Source organism: Rhinichthys klamathensis, unplaced genomic scaffold (assembly GCF_029890125.1).
Source record: "Rhinichthys klamathensis goyatoka isolate OS25496 unplaced genomic scaffold, OSU_Roscu_1.1 h1tg000210l_1, whole genome shotgun sequence".
In the NCBI taxonomy this organism is placed as follows: Eukaryota; Metazoa; Chordata; class Actinopteri; order Cypriniformes; family Leuciscidae; genus Rhinichthys; species Rhinichthys klamathensis.
The window spans coordinates 1,853,988-1,880,878 of record NW_026606735.1 but is presented as its reverse complement, the minus strand read 5'-3'; the positions used below and the strand labels follow the sequence as shown (position 1 = coordinate 1,880,878).

General features: G+C 40.8%; 1 protein-coding gene across 1 annotated transcript in view; it reads right to left on the bottom strand.

The window, feature by feature from the left end:
• The window catches only part of si:dkey-215k6.1 (transmembrane protein 132C), a 264,184-nt gene extending 247,599 nt beyond the window's left edge, over positions 1-16,585 (bottom strand). The window contains exon 1 of the mRNA XM_056263882.1: positions 15,922-16,585. Within this exon, the coding sequence (XP_056119857.1) occupies positions 15,922-16,021 (100 nt within the window). The 5' untranslated portion in view covers positions 16,022-16,585. The remainder of the gene's footprint in view (positions 1-15,921) is intronic.
• Between the last annotated feature and the right edge of the window lie 10,306 nt (positions 16,586-26,891).

Here is a 26,891-nt window from a genome sequence, read left to right as displayed (position 1 = left end):
GAAAAATAAATAAATAATTGGAACTGTGAACCAATTTTGTATTATATAGGCATATACACTCACCGGCCACTTTATTAGGTACCCCATGCTAGTAACGGGTTGGACCCCCTTTTGCCTTCAGAACTGCCTCAATTCTTCGTGGCATAGATTCAACAAGGTGCTGGAAGCATTCCTCAGGGAGTTTGGTCCATATTGACATGATGGCATCACACAGTTGCCGCAGATTTGTCGGCTGCACATCCATGATGCGAATCTCCCGTTCCACCACATCCCAAAGATGCTCTATTGGGTTGAGATCTGGTGACTGTGGAGGCCATTTTAGTACAGTGAACTCATTGTCATGTTCAAGAAACCAATTTGAAATGATTAGAGCTTTGTGACATGGTGGAAGTAGCCATCAGAGGATGGGTACATGGTGGCCATAAAGGGATGGACATGGTCAGAAACAATGCTCAGGTAGGCCGTGGCATTTAAACGATGCCCAATTGGCACTAAGGGGCCTAAAGTGTGCCAGGAAAACATCCCCCACACCATTACACCACCACCACCAGCCTGCACAGTGGTAACAAGGCATGATGGTTCCATGTTCTCATTCTGTTTACGCCAAATTCTGACTCTAACATCTGAATGTCTCAACAGAAATCGAGACTCATCAGACCAGGCAACATTTTTCCAGTCTTCAACTGTTCAATTTTGGTGAGCTCTTGCAAATTGTAGCCTCTTTTTCCTATTTGTAGTGGAGATGAGTGGTACCCGGTGGAGTCTTCTGCTGTTGTAGCCCATCCGCCTCAAGGTTGTGCGTGTTGTGGCTTCACAAATGCTTTGCTGCATACCTCGGTTGTAACGAGTGGTTATTTCAGTCACTGTTGCCCTTCTATCAGCTCGAACCAGTCTGGCCATTCTCCTCTGACCTCTGGCATCAACAAGGCATTTCCGCCCACAGAACTGCCGCTCACTGGATGTTTTTTCTTTTTCGGACCATTCTCTGTAAACCCTAGAGATGGTTGTGCGTGAAAATCCCAGTAGATTAGCAGTTTCTGAAATACTCAGACCAGCCCTTCTGGCACCAACAATCATGCCACGTTCAAAGTCACTCAAATCAACTTTCTTCCCCATACTGATGCTCGGTTTGAACTGCAGGAGATTGTCTTGACCATGTCTACATGCCTAAATGCACTGAGTTGCCGCCATGTGATTGGCTGCTTAGAAATTAAGTGTTAACGAGCAGTTGGACAGGTGTACCTAATAAAGTGGCCGGTGAGTGTATATATATATATATATATATATATATATATTGTCATTGCATTCTTGTGGCTCAGGGACACACCTGAATGAAAGGGTCATTAGTATGCAGCCCCATTATGCGCTCATTATGCGGGCCCATTGTCTTCTCAGGTGTGAATCACAGCAGGTCACACCCCTGCGCATATTGCCTTTCCAAACAAAAAGTGTCATTTTTAAATTTAAACCAATCTATTGTGTTATGTGAATGATAAGGCAGGATGATTTTCAGATCATTTTGAAGAAAAAACTCTAGGCGACAACATCCATTAGTCAAAAGTCTTGTGGACACATATTTAGTATGTGTTTTGTGGCCTTATTTCAGAAACTTTAAGTTTTAGTTTTTTCAATAACCACGCATAAACAATATTCTCTCAAAAATACAAAAATGTACATACATGTTGATAACACATTATGGTAGCCCTGTGTGTGCTAAATAGAGTGTAATTACACCTTTGCCAGTAATATGTTTATAAGCAACTGAAAAAAGCACAAATGTCAGAGTATGTCAAAACATCTCAAGGACCCCAAAAACACCTTGGACCCCAGAGGGTTAAAATATCGCGATGGGTTCAGTATCGCAATTTGTATTGTTACACCCCTATCATTTACTCACCCTCATATCCCTTTAAACCCATATGACTTACATTCTTCTGAAGAAGACAAAAATACGAATTTAGAAAAACAGAATTTGATTTGAGATTTAGCAGAATCAAAAGTGTAGGTTTAATGAACTCGTATACATTTAAAAGACTTTATCACATGGCTTAATACAAAATTTAAAACCACTCTCCCACACATTTCAGATTTTTATGTTGTATTCAACCCACCTCCACTACACATGAAAATGGGACTCGTTCGAAATAACACTAGACTGTGCTGAGATATTTAAAGAGATAGTTCTGTCATTGTTTACTCACTATTGTGTGTCGCTCCAACCCTGTTTGACTTTCTTTCCTCTGTAGAGCATAAAAGATAATACTTTGAGAAATGTTTCAGTGGGGGGGGTTTGTCTATAATGGATTTGAATGTTAACCAAAAGCAGAAGAAATAAAGTCAAATAGGTTTGGAGCGGTGGTGGTAAATGCAAAAAAAGACACACACATGCTGAAAATAAATATGAATGTGAATATGAAAATGCAAAAGAATTAAGTAATCAGGGCCCACACTTGTTAAGCTCCAAAATCTCAAAAAAATGTGCTTACTCACAGAGCCTAAACTGCACTACCCACAATTCTCTGATGTGTTTTGAATTTGACTGCTGCTCCAAATATCTGAGGCACCACATTACGCAAGAACAAAAATATAAAGAGGAGAAAATATGAAAAGAATTCTATAGACCGACAGACAGGCACATTAGCTCTGTGCTTCCTCATCACAGCAAGGCTAGCTTTGGGAGAGAAGGAGATTGAATTTGGGATAGACTGTTTTCTTTTTATGGGGAAGCGCTTGGCTCTCTCTCTCTCTGTCGCCTCCAAAGCCATTATGCTGATATTCATGCTATTTATTCCCCTGCCTGGTAACAGCTCTCAGAGGAGCCATGTTGTTCTTCGTAAAAATGAAGTGCTTTTGTCTGTTTATTGACTGTTTTAATAAAAACTCACATTTAAACTGTACTACTGAAATGTAATCTTAGCCCCCCCTCTCCCTCTCTCTCTCTCTCTCTCTCAACACTTAGCCTGTCTGGCCCGGTTATACCCTTTGGCAAATGTACGAAAAAGAACGCACATACATACACACACACACACACACAACACACGATCACACCAATCTGATCTAATCCAAATGGAGTGGTGAGGATTTCTAACCTCTGATAATGAATGTAATTTCATTTTTATCCCAGGGACCTTCCCTAAGCTGTGCCTGAGTGCGGTAGATGTACAGTATGTGTCTGTCACTTTTCACATGAACACACACACACAGGATGCCACAGATTTTGTTTGCACTGACCAATCAGCACTAGTGATTGACAGAGATATGGGTGTTTTTTAAATGGCCGATGCCAATATCTAGGAGAGCAGAATGGACGATGCCTGAAACAAATAATATAAATTCTAGCAAATAAATGGTACACAAATATGCTGAATTTAAAATGTTCACTTGATTTATAAATCTTTTACTGTAAATTCACTATCAAATATCTGAAAACAAAACATTTGCAGTGTGCTGTGAAAGGACTTCCTCTCACAGTCTACTGGTTCTGTAATGTGAGTGTGTAGGCACGGCAGATGAGGGAGGAAATAAGGAGAGACTTAGTCCCTGAGCCCTGCCGAGTTCCAGACAATGCTGAATACATTGCATATGCATATCTTGGAATTTAAGCAACTGGGTTTGGCTCAATAACCTAGAAGGAAACTCTCTCAAAACATGCACACAATGCAAAAAACATGAACCATGTGTTTATTGGGGGTGCTTGCCAAGGCAGGAATCACTATTACTACTGCATATATTCGTTTTTTTGTCCAAAACCTTAATGCTAAGTAATGAACTGCACTATCTGTGCTGCAGATATGAATGATACGTCAAATAGTGCAGCTTTCTGAGAAGTGTGCTATTCTAAGGAATAAAACCTATGATTTTCGCCTCAAAGATGATAAAACGGGTTGGAAAAAATCCCCCTGACTTGCGTTGAAGGAGGGACCCAAGTTATATCTAGGGACCAGAATATCAGAGACTTGCAAGTGGGCTCTTTTGACTTGTGCCAGTAAGAAACCACCTAGCAACCATACAGTAATGCTCAGCCAACCACCCAAAACACCCTAACCCTCATGCCGCCAATTTCTAAACAGGAAGACAGCACTAACACCATTTTCGTGTGTCTTATGTGTACAAGAAGAATACAGCGTTAACCACCACCATTCAAGTCTGTGTAAAGGCAATTCAGAGATTTGTTTCTAAACACATTATAAATGTATTGCTGAAAACACGTTACAAAGACTGAACTATGTAGTACTGAATTCTGGAGTTAGACCGTTAAACAGTTTTTCACCATTTTTGTGTACAGGATTTTTTGGGTGGGCCTGAAATAATGGATCGATGACGCACTGGAGCCACTGAGTATGGCCCCTCCACTAACACTATTATAACATTAGTAGAGTGCATTAGCATACTTGTGTTAGCATCAGTGGTTCGCCCACTCAATCACAAGTTACTTTCATTACCGTTAGTTACTACAGACTGCCTACAGTTTGATAGCTAGCTATGCCTTCGTCACGTAAGTGCATATTACCTTTTTGCAAAAATTTACAAAACAACTCGGTCCCCTTATTTAAATCTCCTAAAAACGATGATATCAAGAAGAGGTGGAATAATTTTGTGAAGAGGCACCTTGATAGAGAGCTGAAGATTACCACCAACACCTGCTTCTGCAGTGAACATTTTACTCCGGATTGTTTTACAAACTTTCATCCAAGACAACTGGAATTCACTGATAATCTGCTGCTACTGGTGAACGGGGACGAACTGACTATCTACCGTCCCGCCGACATGGTGCCATCATCGGCAGTACACCAATGAGTGTAAGTTTCCCGCAAGTTGGCGTGGTTTCAGCACCGACAGCATTTGAGAGCAGAGAATTCTGCTTATTATTTCAAGATTTTGATAACTTGTTTTATTTACTTAACGTTTTTTTATCATTCAAATTTGGCTGGGTGGTTAATACATTTTTCTGTGGTGTGACAAACTCAGAACACATATTTAATATTGCTTTACATTGACTTTAACCACCAATCGCAATAAGCTCCATGTTTTGTTACTGTCAATAAGAAACAAAGTGTCATTTTTCAAATTATGTCCATTTTATCACGAAATTCAAACAATAAATGCCGTTTTGACGTAATGTGCAAGTAAGGGCTCTTTATGTATAGTTTTCTCCCCCAATCTCACTCCCCTGTACCGAACTGAACCATACCGAACCGTGACGTCAAAACCAAGGTACGTACCGAACCGTCAGTTTTGTGTACCGTTACAACCCTATAGTTTCCATATTCGTGATGCATTTGGAAGATAAACTATTATTTATTATGTAAACTAGGCTTTGTACTTCACTAACGTTCCAATACCGACGTAAATGATCATGTTGACCAGCACAGATTGTCCTCATGGACTATTTAAATTGAGCAGTTAACTTTTTATATGTTTGGTTAACTGTATTTTATTTTGATAATGAACATGCTGCGATGTCAAGTTAGCAATGCTAGACCTGATATGTCTGCGTGTGTGAGTGTGTGTTGAATTTTTTCCTTATAACTAGGGCTGCACAATATTAGAAAAAACTGACATAGCGATATTTTTTTTTCTGCGACATATATATTGCGATACGAAAATATATTGCTTTGTTTTTCAGGTAAATCTAACTGTATCCAGGTACAGACATTGAATAATCAAATGTAAAATAACTGCATAGTCTTCACTGTATAAAATTAAATATAATTAATATAATTAATTAATACACTTTATCTTTGTTAAAGCAACAAAAGTCATTTTCAATTTCTCTTTTGTTGTTTTGTTGTAACATTGGTGACAAACAGCTGTGGGTATATTAGGCTGCTGTCACTTTAAGACAAATAAACGGATCCAATATAATAATACGCATCTATGTTCTTTGTTTACAACACATAACCGACTGTTTACGAGGATACTCGCCCCGAGACCGGCATTTTCGACTTAATTTTGCATGCACGTGTCCGTTCAAGCTCAAAAAGGAGAGAAAGAGAACATAATTTGGCGTTCATGTGTTGACTCCAGTCTCTGTGACAGCGCGCGAGATCCAGTATTCTTACGCTTGATGTTTAAACTGACAGGACTTTAAAACACATACAAATGATAAACTTTCACTCTATGATGGTTAAACTTTGCAGTTAATCCGTGAATCACATGCATTCCGAACTGGGGGCAGCTGGCCCATACGGATAACATATCAACTACGATCCCTATACTTGACATCGCACATCCTGCAACGTTACTATCGCGGATGTGCACGTCATGGTATCGATGCTAAAACTATATATTGTGCAGCCCTAGATGGAAACAACTTAAAATACTCTGTCATCTATGGTCATACAAATAAGAGTAATAATGGGTTAACTTTTATTTGTGTGCACTCATAATAAAAACAAAACATTGTTCTTTTGTAAAATAAAGAAAAGAAACAGGATGCAGCTTTCTGCCACCTCAGTTTCCTTACCGTGAACTTGTTTGTGGAGCGCGTCACAAAAATTATCCAAAACTCATATAATACTATACCTTTCGCACAGTTTGTGTGAATCCTCATGTCCTGTTGTTTATACTGCTATTTTTTTAGATGCAAAACTAAACACCTGGAAAACTAATTTGGTATTTTTAATGGGTCACAGACTCTTATAGTATACAAAATTTTATGTCATTCAAATTTAACAATCTTGTCAGTTAGCGGTTAATAACCGGTGAATGAGCGTCGGTTGTCGGTCAGGAAAAAAAACGAAATGAACATCCCTAATAAGCACCACAGCTTTATATGTTGGAAGACATGCGCTAACCACAGCTCTGACCTTTTGCAATTTTTAATATACGTATTTCGCAACGTATAAAAACAAGACAATGAATGATTAAATTGGATAAGGTTTGCCATCCATCCATTCATTCTTTCTTTCACTCTTTAAACAGAGAAGCTTGCCAGGCCACATTAGCACTCTCTCCAGTCCAGTTTCAGATTAGCATAAAGGCAAATTACTCACAAACACTTTTCAGCAGAATTCAGAGGTCAGGTACACAGAGAATCTACACAGGAAATTGGGCGGATGAATAGTGCATGGAGAGATGATGAGAGTCCTCTAACTTGTCTTAAGTTACCTCTCTCACTCTCTTAATGTTCAGTGCGTTGTTCTACTGTGATTATATGGTTGGGAGTTTGGGGACGCAAAGCTATTTTAGACAATTACACACTCACTGAATGTTAAAAGCGCTCTCCTTTTCCCTCAGAAACACACACACAAAACCTCACTTTCATGCATATGTACTTACTTCCACTTTTAAAACGGAATGTCCACATAATTTCAAGATCTTCCAATGCTCTATGTCCTGCAATTTGTTTGCATGAGTGTTTAAATAGAAGAAATCATGCAGTTGGCAAAATATATACACTCCAGAAAATCCTTCTTCTACACACACACAAAAAAAAAAACACAAACCCATCCTTTAGGATACAAACTAATAGGAGAACTTGTGTGTGTATGCATAGATGTAGTTCTTTCAGAACAGTTTGGAAAGAAACTTGGATTAGTTAAAACCTGCAAATCACAAAAAGCAAGAATTATTTTATCCATGATGAGAGAATGTGAAAAAGAAAAACCAGAGAGGGTGATTCTCTCCGTGTTCAGGCTTCAGAGAAGAGTGGCACCTCAAAACTAAAAGATTTTCACTCTGATCTATAGAGACGTGAATGAGTCCTGAACAATGATTTTCTCTCTTTCTCAATTTCCCTCACTCTCTTTCCCCTCCCTCTTGAGAGAAACCCATACAGAATTATCTTGTCTGCTTGTAGGGATACTTACAGGTTAAGCCCTGGGCTAAACTACACTCTACCGCACAGTTCTGGACATCCTTTCTGCCCTAACAAGAGAGAACAGGTTTAACAAAGGGAAAGATCAGAGACAGAGAGAAGACAGTGAGCAGCATTGAGAGGGAGTGCATGCAGAAGAGCTGTATGACAGCAACAAAAAAAGACAGGTAGAGAGGGAGAAGGAGGGATGAAAAAAGGGAGGCAGCCAGGTGAAAAAAAGAGAAGTAGGCAGAAGAGGAAAGGCACACAGAGCATTTGACTAGAAGTGGAACTCTGTGGTAATAAAACCAACTCTCCTTCCCTGCTTTCTCTCACTCTCTCTCTCTTTGTACCATCCTTAATTACCTCTCTCAGGAATGGCAAACGAGTAAACAGCACTTAAACAGCCAGCTGGGAGAGATAGAGAAAGATATGGAGAGCGGAAAGAACTCTGAGCAGTATAACAACGCGTGGATTGAGGAGAGTCCGTAAGCGTATGGTGACTTTACAAGAGACGCAAGTGACCAAAAACAAAACATCAGCACAACAATAAAACCTCATTTTCTTTATAGGGGCCAAACAGATTTAGAAATACAAAAACAAAACAGTAATATTGTTAAAGTGCATTATCATAAATGCTTTGCTTGTTACGTATACGTGCAACATTTCAGCCTTAAATAAATTATATGTTAACTAGATTATGTTCATTACCTGTCGAGCGATGTATATTTATGCTGAAATATAATAAAATAAAGGTTTGTATTTTTTAAAACAACTATCGCTTGTTGTTATGGGCAGTGAGTTGGCTCATGTGATTTAAGTTTCGCGCATCAGAACTTCCGTTAAGGGAACAAAGTGAGCATCGATGCTCCCTGGTTTTCATGGTGCATTGTGGGACTTTTTAGGGAGCAAACATTTCAGTATCCTGGAAGGATTCTGCGATTGAGAAATCCCTTAAAATGGCCAACCCCCTGATCAGTGCCCTGACTACTGAACTAGGGAGCTGATTGAGGACACACCCGGTGTCACATGATCCTTCAGAAATCATTCCTCTCCCCCTATCACAAATGTTTTTAATATTTAAAAATAAATATTTATATATAAAATAATTTAAAATAAATAAAATTGAATAATTTTGAATAGGAACTAAAAAAAACACGAAACTAAAAACAGCTAGTTAATAAAAGTCATCTGGAGTGAAAAAAGAAACATTATTAAGAGCCTTCAGTAAGTTTGTTCTGAAAATTTGTGGGACACATTATAAACCCTATCAGCTGGCCTCATGAATATTAATTAGGTGAATTAATTGATTTGCAGAAATGTAGGTAAGTGGACCCTAGCTATAGCAGAATAATCGCTTAAGCATTCTCTTAAGTCCTCTTACAGATGCAACTAGTTCAAACCAAGGCCAAGCAAAACAAAACTCTTAAAATATGATGAAATTATACAGCACCAATGAAACAACCATCAATCATTTCACAAGGTGTATATTAAATGCTGCTTTGTACTTTTAAACAATTGCAGTCTATTTACTTGGCTACGTCACAATAACTGGCTTTGTACAATCACTCCTAACACGTTAGTAGAGCCACTCAAAGCATCGGTACTTTAAAGAGGTACCAACAGCAGAATTCTGAGTGAAATCAAATATCACAGGTCTCCTTTACTGCACTTACATAAAGTTCCCCAAAGATTACACACCTCTCTGCCTCCAAAAGCAGAAGCTGGAGAAGAGAGAGCAGAGGAGAGAGGGAAAGGTAAGTGCTGTAGGTTTGTCTTATCAGGGGAAAGCAGGCGGGGATATCTCTGAGGCCTCGGGGTGAAAGGAAAAATGCTGCTGCCATTTCACCCACAGAGAGTGAGAGAGAAGGGGAGTGAGAAAGGAAAAGAGGGGGGCAAAGAGACAGATGGGTTGTGGCACACACAAGCAGCGCCCGCTGTACCCTCTCCAATGCCCCTCTGCCATAATGAATAACATTATGGCTGCATGAAATGTCACCGGTCCCACCCCACACCCCCTCAACCCCACCTCTCAAGACGAATGGAGCCTCAAAATGTCAGATGTGCATCAATATCATTGTGAGCGTGTGTGTCCATGTGACGCATGGACGTAGGTGTTAGCCGAGGTGCATTATTATGTTCACACACAGACACAAACCCCTGTGAATATCTCAGGGATCGGTACAGTCAGAAATGCTAAAAGTTTATCAAAAATGTCCATGGATGGCACAAATTACGCTTTACAATCTCCATGATATTTACGATCATCAAACGCTGCATGAAACACGCCCAAGCTTAATGTCAGTGTTCACAACATCAAAAGGTCATTTTGGGGAAGAGTGTGTTGTGCTACAAAACTTGTTTGTTTCACACGTGGCATATTTATAATGCACGAATAACATTTTTTTGTTTTATTTTTGCAACACATTGGCTCAACAAAAAGCATGGTCCACTGCTCTGGGACCAGTGTGACATAGTTTTGCGTCAGCTGATAAGCGTTTAGTCATTTGCCCACTGAAAAGTATACATTAAAGTTGCAAAGACAGATTTTTTTTTTTTTTTCATTGTGACATACATCCAAGAGTAACAGAATGAGATTATCAAAAAATTAAAACTGTATCGCAGGGACTTGGTTCTACGCATTGGATTTTAAAATGTGCATGTTGTTGATTGGAGAAATCCAACAAAGTCACCAGAGACAAGTTATGAGACAGAGTTGTGAGATTTTCATTAAACATTATGAAGTAAAAAAAAAAGAATTAAACATATACATGGATAAATCATTCACAAAAAGATCTATAACATGCATTTACTAAACAGATTGCCGATTAAGTACAGACAGTAAGAAACACAAAAATAATTTTAGTGAACAAAAAAAACTTGATTTAGTGAAAAATATATATGCCTATTGCCTATAAGCAAATATAAAAACATGGCAATAAAACTAATATTTTATAAATAACTCATATACATTTTTTTGTGGATGAGCTAGTGAAAAATGTCGAAAGGGCAAAAAAAATCTTTAAATGCGGACCCTGTCGACTACTAACAGCTACAATCTATCTGGTTGCATATTTTCACAGATAAAACCTGACACTTCATCTGTTGCTTGTTATACTAATTGGCTGAATAAAAAAAAAATTCAATCAAAACTATTTAATAGAACAAAAAATACAGTTGTTCATCTGGCCTCCAACATGGAGAACCGGAAATTGCTTACGAGACAGCGCAAAAGATTCAGAATGTAGTCTTGCACCATGCAGAATGTAATTTGTTCCTTTCTATTTTAAGTTGTTCACCAAGGTATCTTTTATGTTGTGAAAAGAAGCATTATTTATCTATTACTGCATCGCAGGCGCACAGAGAGCAGTAAGGTCACGTCAAGCAGACAGACCATCTGACAGAACTTATGCCAGGCAAAGTGATGGAGTGATCTGGTGCCAAGATGAGCTATACACATATACACTCACAGAGCTGTGAGCGCTCCACCAAACTCTGAGCAAAGTCATTTAGGTCTCATCTGTGTGTGTGTGTGTGTGTGTGTGTGTGTGTGTGTGTGTGTGTGTGTGTGTGTGTGTGTGTGTGTGTGTGTGTGTGTGTGTGTGTGTGTGTGTGTGTCATGGTGCCAAACTCAGCAGGACAGGCAACATGTTGAGAAGTAATCACCCACTGAGGCCTGCGGTTAACGAGAGCCTCGATCCATCACACACACACACACACAACTCAGCCACAGTAGAGGTCGGTGCCTTACGGACAACTATAGAGAAAACAAGCTTCATAAATACATAAAATCCCATACCTGCAATATATTTCCGAGTTCTGGCTTCTAGAGCCTTAATATGATTTGCAGACCACTCCACAAGTGCTCTCTAGAGGAATGTGAGAATACTGGCACATCCAGTGGTCTTCACAACATCGCAATGACTTCACGGTTTTAGCTTTGTCACTGCTGCTTGGGGGGCATTGTATTTTGTTTTAATATTTTCACCTATCCTATTAAAGAGTGTTGTTTTTCTCTCTGCAATGGAGCTGCCCTGAAAGGCTTATCCACTGATCTCTCTACGGTAAAATAATTTGAGAAACATTTCATTTCCTTGAAAATGGAGCAGCATCTTTATTGCCCTCGGAGCTTTTATTTGATTACAGATTACAGATTTCATCCATCCTCCCTCGTTTCTGTCATCTCATTACTCGTTTTTCTCATTCACATCTCTTAAATAGATCATCCTTTATTTTATTTCCTCTCTCCCTATAACAGCTCATTATCCCCCCTTCGTCGTTTCTTTAGATACTCTGCTTCACTCGACACTGTCATCTCTATCTGAGGTCATCGGTACGACAGAGTTCAGGTAAACACTGACAGAATCATACTTCCTCCCAATTTGCATAATGAGGCCTATTTGACTCTAATTATCCTAACAAGTAGCATCACCCCTAAGCCTCTCATCACCCTCTTAATGAGCGTTAATTATTCCATCTACACAAACAAGAGCCACCTCTAACACCTCTAGTATCCTCTTTTTTTTCCTCTTTTGCTCTCCCTTTCTCACATCATCACAGGAAAGAGAACCCAGTCCAATCGATAGAGAAAATTGCCATAGTGAGAAAGAAAAAGAGAATGATAGCCAACTAGTAACACAAAAGTGCAACTCTAATTTCCAGAGCCAATACCATATGGCTACAATACATCCTAAAGAGAGCGCGAGAATATGTGGAGTCTAGCTGATGATAATGCCAATAATTTCTCAGGCGTTCTGGGGGCATGTACGTGTTAAATGAACTGCCGGCCGAGTCTCGTTAATGACAGAAAAATACCTTCCAGCAGCCTGCAAATAGATAGCAAGATGGAGGGAGGGGGTATTCAACAAAATAGAGATATGCATATATTCTTGAGTATCACATATCTATTTATTCATTCCTTCTTTTTATCAATCTATCAAGTCATTGCTTTTGCTGCCCTTCCCTAATGCAAAAATCTCCTTCACAAAGTCACAGAATGAGTGAATGAATTAAGTGTGTGTGTGTGTGTGTGTGTGTGTGTGTGTGTGTGTGTGTGTGTGTGTGTGTGTGTGTGTGTGTGTGTGTGTGTGTGTGTGTGTGTGTGTGTGTGTGTGTGTGTGTGTGTGTGTGTGTGTGTGTGTGTGTGTGTGTGTTCTCACCGCTATACGCAAATTCCAAAAGTCCCATGGTACAGTCATGCTTCAATGATCTAATGATTTTTTTTTTTTCCTCCTCTTCATTCTTCCTTCCTGAATCTGACTGAAATCAATTTGCTGAGATGAAAGTTTTCAATTTTATTACGTTTGCAAAATGGGAACTTGCTAACTGGTCTTTCTGCAGTTGTAATGGAAAATTATTTTGGTCTAGGCAAACTTCTTTCTCTCTGCCTCTGAGGGTTAGAAGTGACAGAATCGCATTTAAGTATTTCGTATGAGAACACAACAGAGGAATTCTAAGGAAACATTTACCTTTAGACTCCTGAATAAAAATGCTCCTTTGTTTGGGGTTATAGAGCCATCTTGGAAGCGGGGCTATCAAAACTGATGAAATTTCATGCAGTCACTTCTAGGAAATTGAAAGGAGAAAAATGAGAGGAAATGACAGAAATAGGGAGGGGGAGGAAAATAAATCTTTCCTTTGGGAGTTTTATTGTCTTCCTCTGGGTCATTATCTCAATTAAAAACATAGGAGATAATGATCACAGTCATTACTTTCACTCATCTGCCCCCCTCCTGTCCACTATCCCTCTTTTCTCTCTGGATGCCAATCTGTAGGGAAATATCTTCTTGATTACCCCTCTTTGGATATAGATTATTAAAAGCACACTCACTGCTCTCACACTTCTAACTGTGAATCTCACTGTTTTGAATTTATTTAATATGAAGAATTTAAGAAACAAAGCAAAAATGCACAATTTATTGCTTTGCTATAAAGTTTGTATCTGTGCGCATAAGCATGCCTGAATGCCTGCATGGCTGGCTGTGTGTGTTTGTATGAGCGAGTAGAAAGAGAGAGAGCGAAAGAGATTTAGGCTTCACAGTGTCCCTAGAGCAAATCATCTCCCTGGTGTCAGCCAACCCTCAAACATATGGGCCCCTTGCTCGGCCTGGCTCACAGGCACGGCCAGTGTGTGTCTACGCATGTACATATGTGTGTGTGCGTGTGTGTGTGTGTGTGTGTGTGTGTGTGAGAGGGCAATTGTTTGACAGCCTGATAGTCTGACAGTTTTAATCACACCTCTGGTTTTGTTACAACTGTTCAGACCTGCGGTTCAGCCCGAAACACAGATATCTGCCCTCAGACGCCGAAGGGAGGAGATGCTGAAAATGAGAGATGTTTCACAGTCAGTTTTCGCACAGCTAGGAAAATGAGCTCTAAGCCTTACTTGGAAGACAGTCCTTCTGTAAACATCCATCTGCTTTTGTCAATTAAGCTCCTAAAACTCCCTGAAGCAACAAAAACCTTTCATCCCCCAGATTTATCGATGGCGTTGTTGAGAACAGGTGCATTTTCAGGCATTCAATTGAAGACAAATTGCAAATTTGATGTAACTCGCTTACAGATCTGTCTCCTCAGTCATCAAACACTGGCTCAGCTCCCACCATCACACAGACACATGCACATTATAAGTTGTTTTCCGCCTCTTGCTTCCATTTCTCATATTCTGCGCAATTCAAACTGTCCATCCTACTATATGTCAGCAATTCTGTAGTCTAAAACAAAAAAAAACAAATAAATAAATCAAACAACAACTTGGTTTTCTACAAACACAAATCTGCAAATATTCCTGTGGATATTGCACAGTTCACCGGATACAATTCCATTCATTCAAACCACATGCTGTCTCAACTTGCCAGTGATGTACTCTTTGCATGCAGTCCATTACACACAGCAGTGTGAGGCCACGTTTGCTGCGGAGGCTGGGGAAAAAACCCAGTAATGATGATGATGACAGTTTCAGTGCTTGATCAGCAAGTGCTGTCTCCAGAGTCAACATCTCTAATACCATCCAAGCCCTCACACACTTGGACAAACTTGTCATCCCTCGCGTTGGAAAATCTTCAACACATACAGTACTGTCTAATTTTGCCATCCCCCACACTTTCTGTCTGTCTCTATCTCACCCCCACAGCCTAATTGTTTGTTTGTATGACATGTCCAGTTTCAGACTTGCTGGGATAGTATAAGTAAAAATAGATGTGAAGGCCACTGTGGGTCCTCAGCTGGAGAGGATTAATAAAAAACAGCATGCTGCCGGGACACAACACAAGTCTGCTCATTTCATCACTGTCTCTTGCTTCTGTGGAGAGTGAAAATAGGGTGGCTCACCTTTAGCATAGCAAATATCTTTGTATTTATTCGATAACCATTCAAATATAACAGTAATGACCCCATAAACTATTTAGAAACGCCTCTTGAAATGACTGAAACGAAATGCATCGTTTACTGTAACCAAACCAGCTCATTTAACAAGCTATTATAAATTATTGACAAAGAGAAAATACTCCTGTGAGAAGGAATTAAAGTTAACTGCATTTGCACAATAATACGTGTTTGATAATAATAATAGATAAACTGTTAAAACATTGCACGTCAGTGTGCTCGTGTCACTATCATACAATTGTTTCCACGCGATATTTCGTTAGAAAACTCGGTGCAGGACGCTTCAATCATCCTATTTCTACATCTCTGTCTTGCTAGCTAACTACATGCATGCATGCATAATTCATTATAGGACTGCAAAACAACAAGGTGAGAAACCAACATTTATATTATTTATACGCTTGGCACAACAAAACCACACCGCTGCTGTCGCTGCGCGCCACAGTCTCTCCAAGCAACCAAACGCACGAACCACTTACCACAGAAGTGTGTGTATACATCTATAAATATTTCAAGTGTAAATTAAGATGTTAAAATGGGTCAAGTGGAATAGGGAGCAGTCTGCATCAACTTTTTTGCATTCGCGATAAAGACATGAAAGCGCACTGACATTGCTCTTAACAACAGTTGTTTGAATACATGAAGGATTCTTGTAATTCTTGTAATCATGCTCGTTATATTTATTCTGCATGATTTGCCATCTCGCAACAAGTTTTGGATGTGCGTAAACGTGTCTTTACCTCCGTGGAGAAACGAGGCGAGGAGCGCGTGCAGGAACGCCATCCGTACAGCGAACATCTTTGGCTTTCTGAGTTGTAGTATATTGTCCAAAAACGACATTATGAATTGTCTAGTTTGAGAAGTTGTTGAATAAATAGCATAATCCTGTGGAAAGTCATGTGATAATGTAACTGGTTCGGCAGCAGATTCGCGTTGTTGCGGTCCTCACAAAAATCCGTGTCCTTTAACTATCACCAAAATTTCGTTAGAAGCGAGAATCAAACCCTTTACTAAAGTGGTGGTAAAGCGTTATTATAAGCCGGGGAAAGTCACTGTCATTGTTCATCTCGTGTTATTATTCCTTCAATACATAAAGTTTAAAATACAAGTATAAAGGTCCGGACCGGTGGCGTTATGAAGTCACGCGCCGTAGAAGTTGGTGGTGTTCTCCGCGCGAGAACGGCAGACGCGCGTCCTATGAATCCGTCTCTTGGCGCACGGGAGCGCAAAACCACCGGCGGTCGCCAATGACTCTCTCGGAAATGTTCCCATCTCTCCTGTGACGCTGCTTTTGCATTAACATGTCGGCTTTTTATCTTCCCTTTGCCTAAATGAACTTACTCGCGCAGTTCTCCTGAGACAGAAAGGCCAACAGTCAAGCTGGTACTCCAGCGCTAAGAGCGGGAAGCGCGAGAAGAAGAGGCGAAAATGAGTGACATCTTAGCTAGCCAATAGGGTTTTCCGACAGAACAGGTGCACTAAAAAGACAACCAATCGCAAGCAAGGAAACCCCTCATCCCTGCAACCAAAGAGGCAGATAGATGAGCAAAAACACATTACTTTTACAAAACGCAAATTTTACGCACTCAGTTCAAATGTTTATTAAAAAAAGGGAAATATATATCTAGGGGGATATATATATATATATATATATATATATATATATATATATATATATATATATATAAGCATATATATATATATATATATATATATATATATGCTTTACAGCCTTCCAAGACAGGATAGTTTGGATTTAGATGTTAAAATTGATTTATGGCTGTACACATATGACTTAAATTCATATTAACATGCTGACATGCTTACATTTTACCTGCTGGAACAAACAAAAAAATTGGTTTGCTGATCTTAGCGGTGTAGTTTAAGCTAGTCTCTCAGCCTGGCCTCGCCAGCATTAAATGCTCAAAATCTCTCAAAATCAGTCAACAAAACAAAGTAAAACAGAGGTTGGTTTGAGTGGTTTTCTTTCACTGTGCTATACTTTTTCTCAGTATATGCGTTCCTTGGAAATCAAACCTACGACCTTGGCTACAGGCATGCAAAAATTAAGTACTTCGGGATATATTGGAAGTATGAGAAAATGTATATATTTAGTGGGAACCTCAGCATGAGTAAGTGTGTCTCTGTGATCAAATAGAGGAGCAATGGGGACCCCTAGTGAACGTTAACTGAATACCTTTTCTCTGTGTGTGGTCTAAGTAGCACAAGCCATGCAAGATTTGAAATGTCTAACGACTTCCTATTTTTCCTCTTTTAATCCATGCATTTGATGTCTTGATTTGTGAATCTACTGTCAAGAAATTAACATATAACAAAACATTAGTTGAAATAATGTCTTTGTGGAAATCAAAGGTGAGCTCTTTTGATATCCACCGAGACAATCGCATTATTATACATCTTTTTTATTAAAAGCAATTTAAAACAAAGGCCGTTAAGTCATTAACTACCCTTTTGATAATTACAGGAGCTATTTGCAACCATTTAATTTTTTTCTCTGGGAGGCAGAATATTTCCAGCTATTGAGTGCGTGAATGATGGTTGCAGCAAGTGAATCCGATGCATTCTGTTTCTTCCCGAAACTAATCGCCAGGCCCAGCTTTTGGGATCGATGTTTTTTGGCCCAGATTTTTGGATGGACTGCATTGTGCATTTAGAACAAACACGATTGGCTCTCTTGTATCTCTCTATCTCACTTTCTTTGCATTCTTACCCTCTATCGTATGCAGACTATGCACACACGCGCGTACACATGGACATGCTTAACCATCAGAGACCCAAGTATTGATATTCACAATGTTTGTTTTTTAACTTAAACATGTCTTTAGGAAGCCATTAGTTATAAAAAAAGCGTATTGTTTAGGCACAACAACAGTATAATTTGGAGAAATGTTGCAAAACTGAAAAGCTGGGTATTTATGGATCCAACATTTCTCCACAATTTTTTTTAAATATAGAAAGTAAAATCTCTTCACAACAAAATTATGCACACAAATGTATTTTGAAAAATAACATATTACAGTAAAGATATAGTCATGAAAAAAATGAGAAAAAAAATGTTTCTAAAATGTATGTACGCCTTTTCCGTCACTAGCAAGCTGTGACAGTTAAAATGCCATCCCCTCCCCCCCAAAAAATTAGGGGGCTCTTCCTCTGTGTCAATGATGCTAAAAATCCCAATTTCTTCATACTCCATACCACAAAGAAATGTTTTGGGACAGCATTTATCATCTTGGGAGACTGCGTAATGATGAAGTTAACAAAAAAAAGTGCTTTTATAAAGAGCTGTTTGTGATGACTACAACGATTTCCTAAAATAATGATGGCAAGATGTGGCCGTCGCTTGAGGAAGTTCACCTGGCCTTAGAGAGGACAGCAATCAGCAGAAACTGCAATGATCCTCATTAGAATAAACCACGCAAACACTATTGTCACAGATATACACACACACCCTTGACACACCAAACATGAGCCCTGGTGCAGAAAGGCAGCCTCGTGCTTGTTGAACTGTAGCGCATACATTAGAATCTCATTAACAGTGGGTGAATTGCAGGGCTCAGAGGGCATGCTAGCAGGCACATCTCTGGGGCGGACAGACCAGCAACACTATGTTACACCCCACAAGGCTCTCATGAAATACCGTTCATTAGTTAGTGAAACAAGCCATCGTAAACTCAAACGACACCAGCATCCCAATTACACAGCCTATATTCCAATTAAGAAAGAAAGGCACACACAATTAAATAATTAACTGATGCAAATGAACGCCATCATGTAGGCCATCAAACCGACTGTTTGCAGTGCAGCGCGCGTCACTTTTGGCTCTCCTGTGTCACATAACGGAGGAATAAAAATGAATATTACAAAATACACCCAATGAGATTGTGATATGTAAATTAGTTATGGTTCATCAAGCAAGTAATCATTGTTAAAACATCTCTGCCTTTGAAATAGACGAAATGCAATCGGTCTTTGAAACGAATGCTTTTCTTTCTCTTCAATTTGCACAGAAATTAATGTTTTCCTGACTGAGGGCCTCCAGCCCTTTCAGGATCTCTTACAACCAGATCAATTACGCTCTTGAAAAGCTGTTGTTTAAATGCGCGTCTCCTCAGGAGATGCAATTTACCACTGAGCATAAATCAATGCCGACGAGAAGGGCTAATTCAAAGCCCTCATTTGATGTCAATTTGGCCCTGACCGTGGTCCGTTTATAATGACTGAATGTGTTGGGAGTATATTACCCGGAACGGAGCCGCAAAGCGTGTGCAGTCATAACTTCCTGGTCTTTTAGACATCGAGAGCATATTTCCATATTGCGCCTGTCCGGCATCGTTTGTTTACTAGCCTCTTTGGATGAAATACGGGTGTCACGAGTCATCAATCTGCACACAACCGGAGGTGCGAACGTTTCTTTGAACTGGATCTCTTATTGAAAGAAACTGAGTAGCCTACTCCAGCGTCTCATGAGGTAACACACATCTAAAAAGTATCTGGAAAATGCGGCCAAATCCTTTCGCTGCCCATATTCAGCACCAATATGTTACCGTTGCTTCTGAGATCCATAATGATAAAACAGAGAGTGAAGACAAGAGACAGGACATGACCATTTAACCGGCATGTGTGTATTATCTGTGATTCAAAGAGAGGATTTTTCAAGCTAACTAGAATTTGAAGTAGATCGCAAGTCTTTTGAAAGCATTCAGAAATTTTAAGAGTCCTTGTCTGGCCCTGATGTTTTGAACCTTATTTGATGGATAAATCACAGGCTAGAGGATTAATGTAGAGTGCAAAGACAAAAGATCAAAGGTTAAAGTGAAGGATGTAAGATTAAGAGGATGCCCCAACATTGGGAAATGTAAAGTGAGGAAATATTGCTCCTAAAAATGGCACCAGCTTCCATCACGCTGTAACGTGGGCTATTTATGGGAGGCCAAATGAGAACACCTAGTCTGGCAGTTTACCATTTTTTGCAGCCAACAGAGAGGCTACTGAAACAAAGAAAAAAATTGCATGGCCTAGTGATTCCAAATACAGAACATCATTATAACGCAGACAACTGTAACGGCCCATTCACACCAAGAACGATAACTATAATGATAAAGATAACGATAAAAAAAAATATATTCTAAATATAACAGAATAGCAGTGTCCACACCACAATTATAACGATAATGGCACAGAGAAATGATATCGTTGGAATCACTTTCAAAAACAATGAAAGCCAATTAGAATCCATCCTGCTTTAAAGAGCTCAAGCATTTAAAGCAGCAGACATTAAAACTGCAGCGTGTGAATAGAATAAACAGAATGATATCGTACGATGGTGTAGTAGACACTAATATAGTTCCCTATCATTCTGTCATGTTCTACATTATTAGTCAGTGAATGACGAATTGGGATCTTGGCTGAGGACCTGCAGTGGCATATCAATTGCATCGAGTTGCTAGCAATACAACTTGCTCTGTGCCAGTTTCTGCTGTCACTGCAGGGCAAGAATGCTCTCACGACAGCGTACCTCCACTCTCAGACAGTCCAGCTGATTTGGGAACGCTTCGGTGTTGCTCAGGTCGACCTGTTTGCGTCCTCGGAGACAACCCACTGTTCTATTCCCTGACCGAGGGGACCCTCGGCACAAATGCACTGGAACACGTTGGCCCTGGGGCCTACGCAAGTATGTGTTTCCCCCAGTGAGCGTGCTCGCACATACACTGTGCAAGGTCAGGAAAGACGAGGAGCAGGTCTTGATGGTTGCGCTTTACTGGCCCACCCGGACCTGGTTCCCAGAACTCATGCTCCTCACAACAAACCCTCCCTGGCGGAATCAGATGAGGAAGGACCGGTTTAATCAGGGACGGGGCACAATCTGGAGGACCTAAGTGACCAACCACCAGCAGTAGTTGACACTTTCACTTATACTTTGAAGTGGAACCTCTTTGTTGATTGGTGTTTTTCCTGCAGGGAAGAACCTCATAGGTGCCCTATCAACGTTGTGCTTTCTTTCCTGCAAGAAGGGTTGGAGCGAAGGCTGTCTCCCTCCACCCTGAAAGTGTATGTTGTCGCTATTGCCGCACACTCTGGGGAAACACAACTTGATCATCAAGTTCCTGAGAGGCCCTAGGAGGTTGAATCCTCCTCGGCCACGCCTGATCCCCTCTTGGGGCCTCTTCTTGGTCCTGAAGGCCTTACAGAGAGCACTATTTGAGCCCTTGCAGTCAGTAGAGATTAAGATCCTGTCTCTTAAGTCAGCGCTCATGACTGAACTCACATCTACTAAGAGGGCGGGAGCTGCAGAATTTTTTATCGGTCGTTGGAAGTGTGCCTGGAATTTGGCCCGGCTAACTCTCACGTCATTGGGCAACCCCCGCCTGGATACGTGCCCAAAGTTCCCACCACTCCTTTTACGGACCAGGTGGTGAACTTGCAAGCGCTGCCCCCAGAGGAGGCAGAACCACCCCATGCGTTGCTGTGTCCTGTTCACGCTTAGCCTTTGTACGTGGACCACACACAGAGATTCAGAACCTCTCTGGCAGACATATACAGAGCTGTGGGCTGGGCGACACCTAACACATTTGTGAGATTTGACAATCTCAGAATGGAGCTAGTGTCTTACCGTATGCAAACAGGTAATATGCGGGAAGGATGGCTCTGTGTCTCGCTTGCTGTGCCATTCCCCTCTGAGGACGGGATATGAGCGCTTCTTCTGCTCCTCAGGGGAGTTCCCCAGCTGGTGAACCCTGGTGGAGATCCTCCAGCATCCTCGACAGTCAGATGGCAGGTGGAGACATCTGACGCCAGGTCTGGTACTTGTGTGTATGCCCGGTTGATCAGCCCCTGTACTAGACTAGATGCCCATGTGTTGTGATTCCCCTCTTTAGGTGATCCCATATGTGTATTCACGTTAGTGCTGCATTTGATACTATTGACCACAACATTCTTTTAAATAGACAATGATGTTGGCATTAGTGGAATTACATTAGCATGGTTTAAATCATACTTATCTGACCATTATCAGTTTGTAGCAGTAAATGAAGAGATGTCTTATCGATCACAAGTTCAGTATGGAGTACCACAAGGCTCAGTACTAGGACCGTTGCTGTTCACTCTGCACATGCTACCCTTAGGAGATATCATTAGGAAGCATGGCATTAGTTTTCACTGTTATGCTGATGATACTCAGCTGTATATTTCTTCATGCCCTGACGAAACTTACCAATTCACAAAATTAACGGAATGCATAGCTGATATAAAAAACTGGATGACTAGTAATATACTAGTCATCCAGTGGGGGGTTTTTTTCTCCATCCAATCTGATGGAGTTTTGGTTCCTTGCCACTGTCGCCTTGCTTTTGGCTTGCTTAGTTGGGGATATTTAATATTCAACAATATTATTGAACTGTGTTGTACTACTTTCATGTTATCACTGTGAAGCTGCTTTGATGCAATCTGTATTGTGAAAAGCGCTATATAAATAAATGTGACTTGACTTGACTTAATATCCTACAACTTAATTCTGGAAAAACAGATTCTAATTATTGGACAAAAAACGTCCTCACGTAATAACCTAGAAAACTGTTTAACACTTGATGGCTGCTCTGTCAAGTCTTCGTCGTTGGTTAGGAACCTGGGTGTGCTCTTTGATTCCAATCTTTCATTTGAAAGTCACGTTTCTAGTATCTGTAAAACCGCATTTTTCCATCTTAAAAATATATCTAAAATATTTTGCGGATGCGGAACAATTAGTTCTGTCAACACTGCATTGGCTCCCTATTAAACATCGTATACATTTTAAAATATTGATGATTACTTACAAAGCACTAAATGGTTTAGCTCCCCAGTACTTGAGCGAGCTCTTAACGCATTATAGTCCTTCACGTCTATTGCAATCTCAAAATTCCGGCCAGTTGATAATACCTCGACTGCTGGCGGTAAATCCTTTTCCCATTTAGCACCAAAACTTTGGAACAGTCATCCTAACATTGTCCGGGAAGCAGACACACTCTGTCTAGACTAAAAACACATCTCTTTGACCTAGCATACACATAACACATTATAAACTTCTATAATTCAATATTAGGCTGCATAGATTAGGTCAGCCGGAACCGGGAACACTTCCCATAAACCCTGATGTACTCGTTACATCATAAGAAGGACGGCGTCAACGCTAATATTAGTCTCTCTGTTTATCCCGAGGTTTACCGCAGTCCGCCGGATCCAGGCCATATCCAGATCTGATGAAGGATCTGTGCCTGGACACAACGACAACACAGTCCTGAAGTGTCAACTCTTTCCCTTCCCATTACCTCTGTACAGATAAAACGTTGTCAAAATAATTCCAGTTCACATGGCTATGCCGAAGCGATGAGGTCAATTTGAAAAGAAAGACTACACGCCTGGGCACATATATATTCAAACGTGCATACCTATAGAAACATAATACGCATGTGCACGCCGTCAGCGTTATCACAGGTTTGCGTTTTTGAAGTCTGCGCAGAGATAACCTTTTTTTGCAGCACCTTGGAACCTATTTCAAGGTTTGCGTTCTCGAGCCACCAGACACTGTTTTGTGCAAATGAGCGGGCCGGAGCACGTTAAGTGTTTTCTGTTAGAGTTAAGTGTTTTCAGTTAAATGATTATTAGGCTGCATAGATTAGGTCAGCCGGAACCCGGGGACACTTCCTACAACACCCGATGTACTCGTTACATCATAAGAAGAATGGCATCTACGCTAATGTTAGTCTTTCCATTTATTCCAAGTTTACTGAAGTCAGCAGTATCCGGGCCGTATCCAGAACAGACGGTGAACCTGTGCCTGGACACGACCACAACGCATCCCTGAGGTGCCAGCCTCATCAGCCCATCAGCCCTGTGAAGGCCTCATGGACACCTCAACAAACTCGTCTCCATACCGGCGTGATGACTCCAACCTCCAACCAGATGGAACTGGATAAATATTGTGAATGTTCTGATCAAATCTGACTTCTGACATGTAATAATGCCTGAATCATAATCATACACTGTTTGTTCGTTGGCCAGAGGAGAACTGGCCCCCGACTGAGCCTGGTTTCTCCCAAGGTTTTTTTTCTCATTCTGTCACCTGATGGAGTTTTGGTTCCTTGCCACTGTTGCCTTGGCTTTTGGCTTGCTTAGTTGGGGACATTTAATATTCAACAATATTATTGATCTGCCTTAATTCAGGTGGACGATGACGCAATTTTCTTCTAGAAACAAACTTCTTGTATTATTTTCATGTTATCACTGTGAAGCTGCTTTGATACAATCTGTAATGTAAAAAGCGCTATATAAATAAAGGTGACTTGACTTGACTTGTTAGAACGGTGTCGTGTTAGCGGCTAAGTTAATAAATGAAGTTCCTAAACGTAAGTTAGGGAGGAGCGAGCCCATCCAATCTTTCAATCAACAAACAGAGTATATAAGCAGCCGCTTACCTCTCCCTAGTATCAGCTGTTCCAGTATGCATTACTGCCGCAAGGAATAATGTCCGACATCCCGGAAATCCAGCTCTTTCCTTCAGACGACGAACTGACAAGCCTTCCTGGGTCACAGCCAGTCACACCCCGCGTGAGATCGAATCTTACGGATCATCTTCATGAGCGCTCTGATCGAGAAATCCAGCGCTCATATAAACCACGTTCCAAAAGGCAACGCTCTCCTCCATCTTCAAGATCACCAGTTTTAACCGAGCCTCGTCCATCTTCTCTCCATTCTTCCGCTGCTAATACACCGATTCCACCCATTTCAAAATGTTCAGTCAACAGCCTATGTCAAGTCCTCTCCAGCTCCGGAATCCATTTCTCCGGCAGATCAGCAAAAGCTCAACTCTACGATCTTTTCATCAGTTCTTACAGTTCCAGCATTCCATCAAACACTTCAACATCTTATAAAAGCAAGACTCGCACCTCTTCTACCTCCGTTTCTCTCCCGGTTCGGCGTTCTGAACCCACACAATCCCAACGCGCCGATCCAAAGGCCGCCGGCGCCGCCGCGGCTCACACTTCCTTGTCCGCCGGTATTTCCACCCTGCCAGCAACAGCGGACGCAAAAAACAGTTCCGCTTCTTCTCCAGCTCTCACAAACTTCATGCAGTCAGCCCCACTCCCCAGGCAAGAACCAAACTCACAAACACATTCCTCCGACTTCCCTCTGCTTCTCCAGTTCTCTCTAAACTTCTTTATAATAACCCTTGTGCCAGGTCACCCTCGCACACAGTTACATTTCTCTCACCCTCAAACCAACCTACTCAAAGAGCGTCCTAGCGCGAGGTTGCCTTCGCTAGCCATCTTCCCTCTTTCCTTCCATTCCAATTCGCCTCACCCCTTTTTCCCCTTCTATCTTCCAATTGTCTCCTAATATTCTTTCCAGTTCACATCAGAGCGTGAGGTTGCCTCAGCAAAGGATTTCTACACTTTTCCACACAAAACCTCCCCTTCCTCTCACTTCAGGCCATGCCAGCCATCTTGGACACCAGCAGTGTTCTTCTTCTTCTTTGTCTTTTACTGGCGACTTGCAACCAATTGGAGCATTATCGCCACCTACTGTATCTTATTTACTTTTGCTTAAATCCTTAGGTTTAGTCCAGTTTGTTGTAGATAAGATGATATGATTTTAAGCACCATCTTTCTGGATTTATTTGAGAAGATATTTGTAATGTTCATTTGTTTGATTCCTTCATGTTCCAGTCCATTCCTTAAATCCATTCTTTGATTTGAGTATTTAATACACTCAAACAGCACATGTTCCACAGTTTCCACCAGCAGTGTTGGGGAGTAACGGAATATATGTACCGGCGTTACGTATTCAGAATACAAATTATGTGTAGGCCCATCTGTATTCCGTTACAGTTACTATTTAAATAGTTGGTATTTAGAATACAGTTACATTGTTGAAATCATTGGATTACATTACGATACTTCTGTTTCACGAGTTTAGTCACTCTCTAAATAAATTAAGGCAACTCAGCATTTCCCAGAAGCCCCAATGTGAAAACGAAAAATGCGCGGTTTGCGTGATCAGTCACAATGAGTCGGAAGAGGAGCAGCGGGAGCTAGAATAGAGATGTAGCCAGAACTACAACAGAGACAGGGCAATAATGCGTTTCGATCTCGGAAATTCAAACAGCATTTCACATTAAAGAAAGAGAAGGGAGAACGAAATATAGCCTAACTGTGCAGTGCAACCTCTGCTTGCCAGCAACCAACCTCCTTTCAGCGTCCAAAGCAAGGGGGTAATCCATCAGCCGGAAGTTGAAGCTGCCTCCGGGGGCCGCCATTGTAGCTGGCTATCACCTGCTGTTAGCATCCCATTGACTCCCATTCATTTTGGCGTCACTTTGACAGCGAATAACTTTACATCTGAGGCGTCCAAAGACTCCATTTGTCCATTATTTATTTCTAAAGAAACACGACAATGTATAAAAGACTCCATTACTTTGTATCTTACACGTTATGGCCCCGTAGAAGCCATTCTTGTAAAAAATAGGCTAACGATTGCGTCATAACCACGGGACGCTCTGTCGCACAGTAGAGAAATTACCGTGTAGACAGAAGTAGAAGCTCGTAGGCAATCGTTTACTGTCTATGAGGCAATCGGGTGGACATGGAGGCATAAAGTCAAGGGAGAAGCCCATAGATAGAGAGTTCATAAAAAAAACGGGACAAACTATTTCAACAAC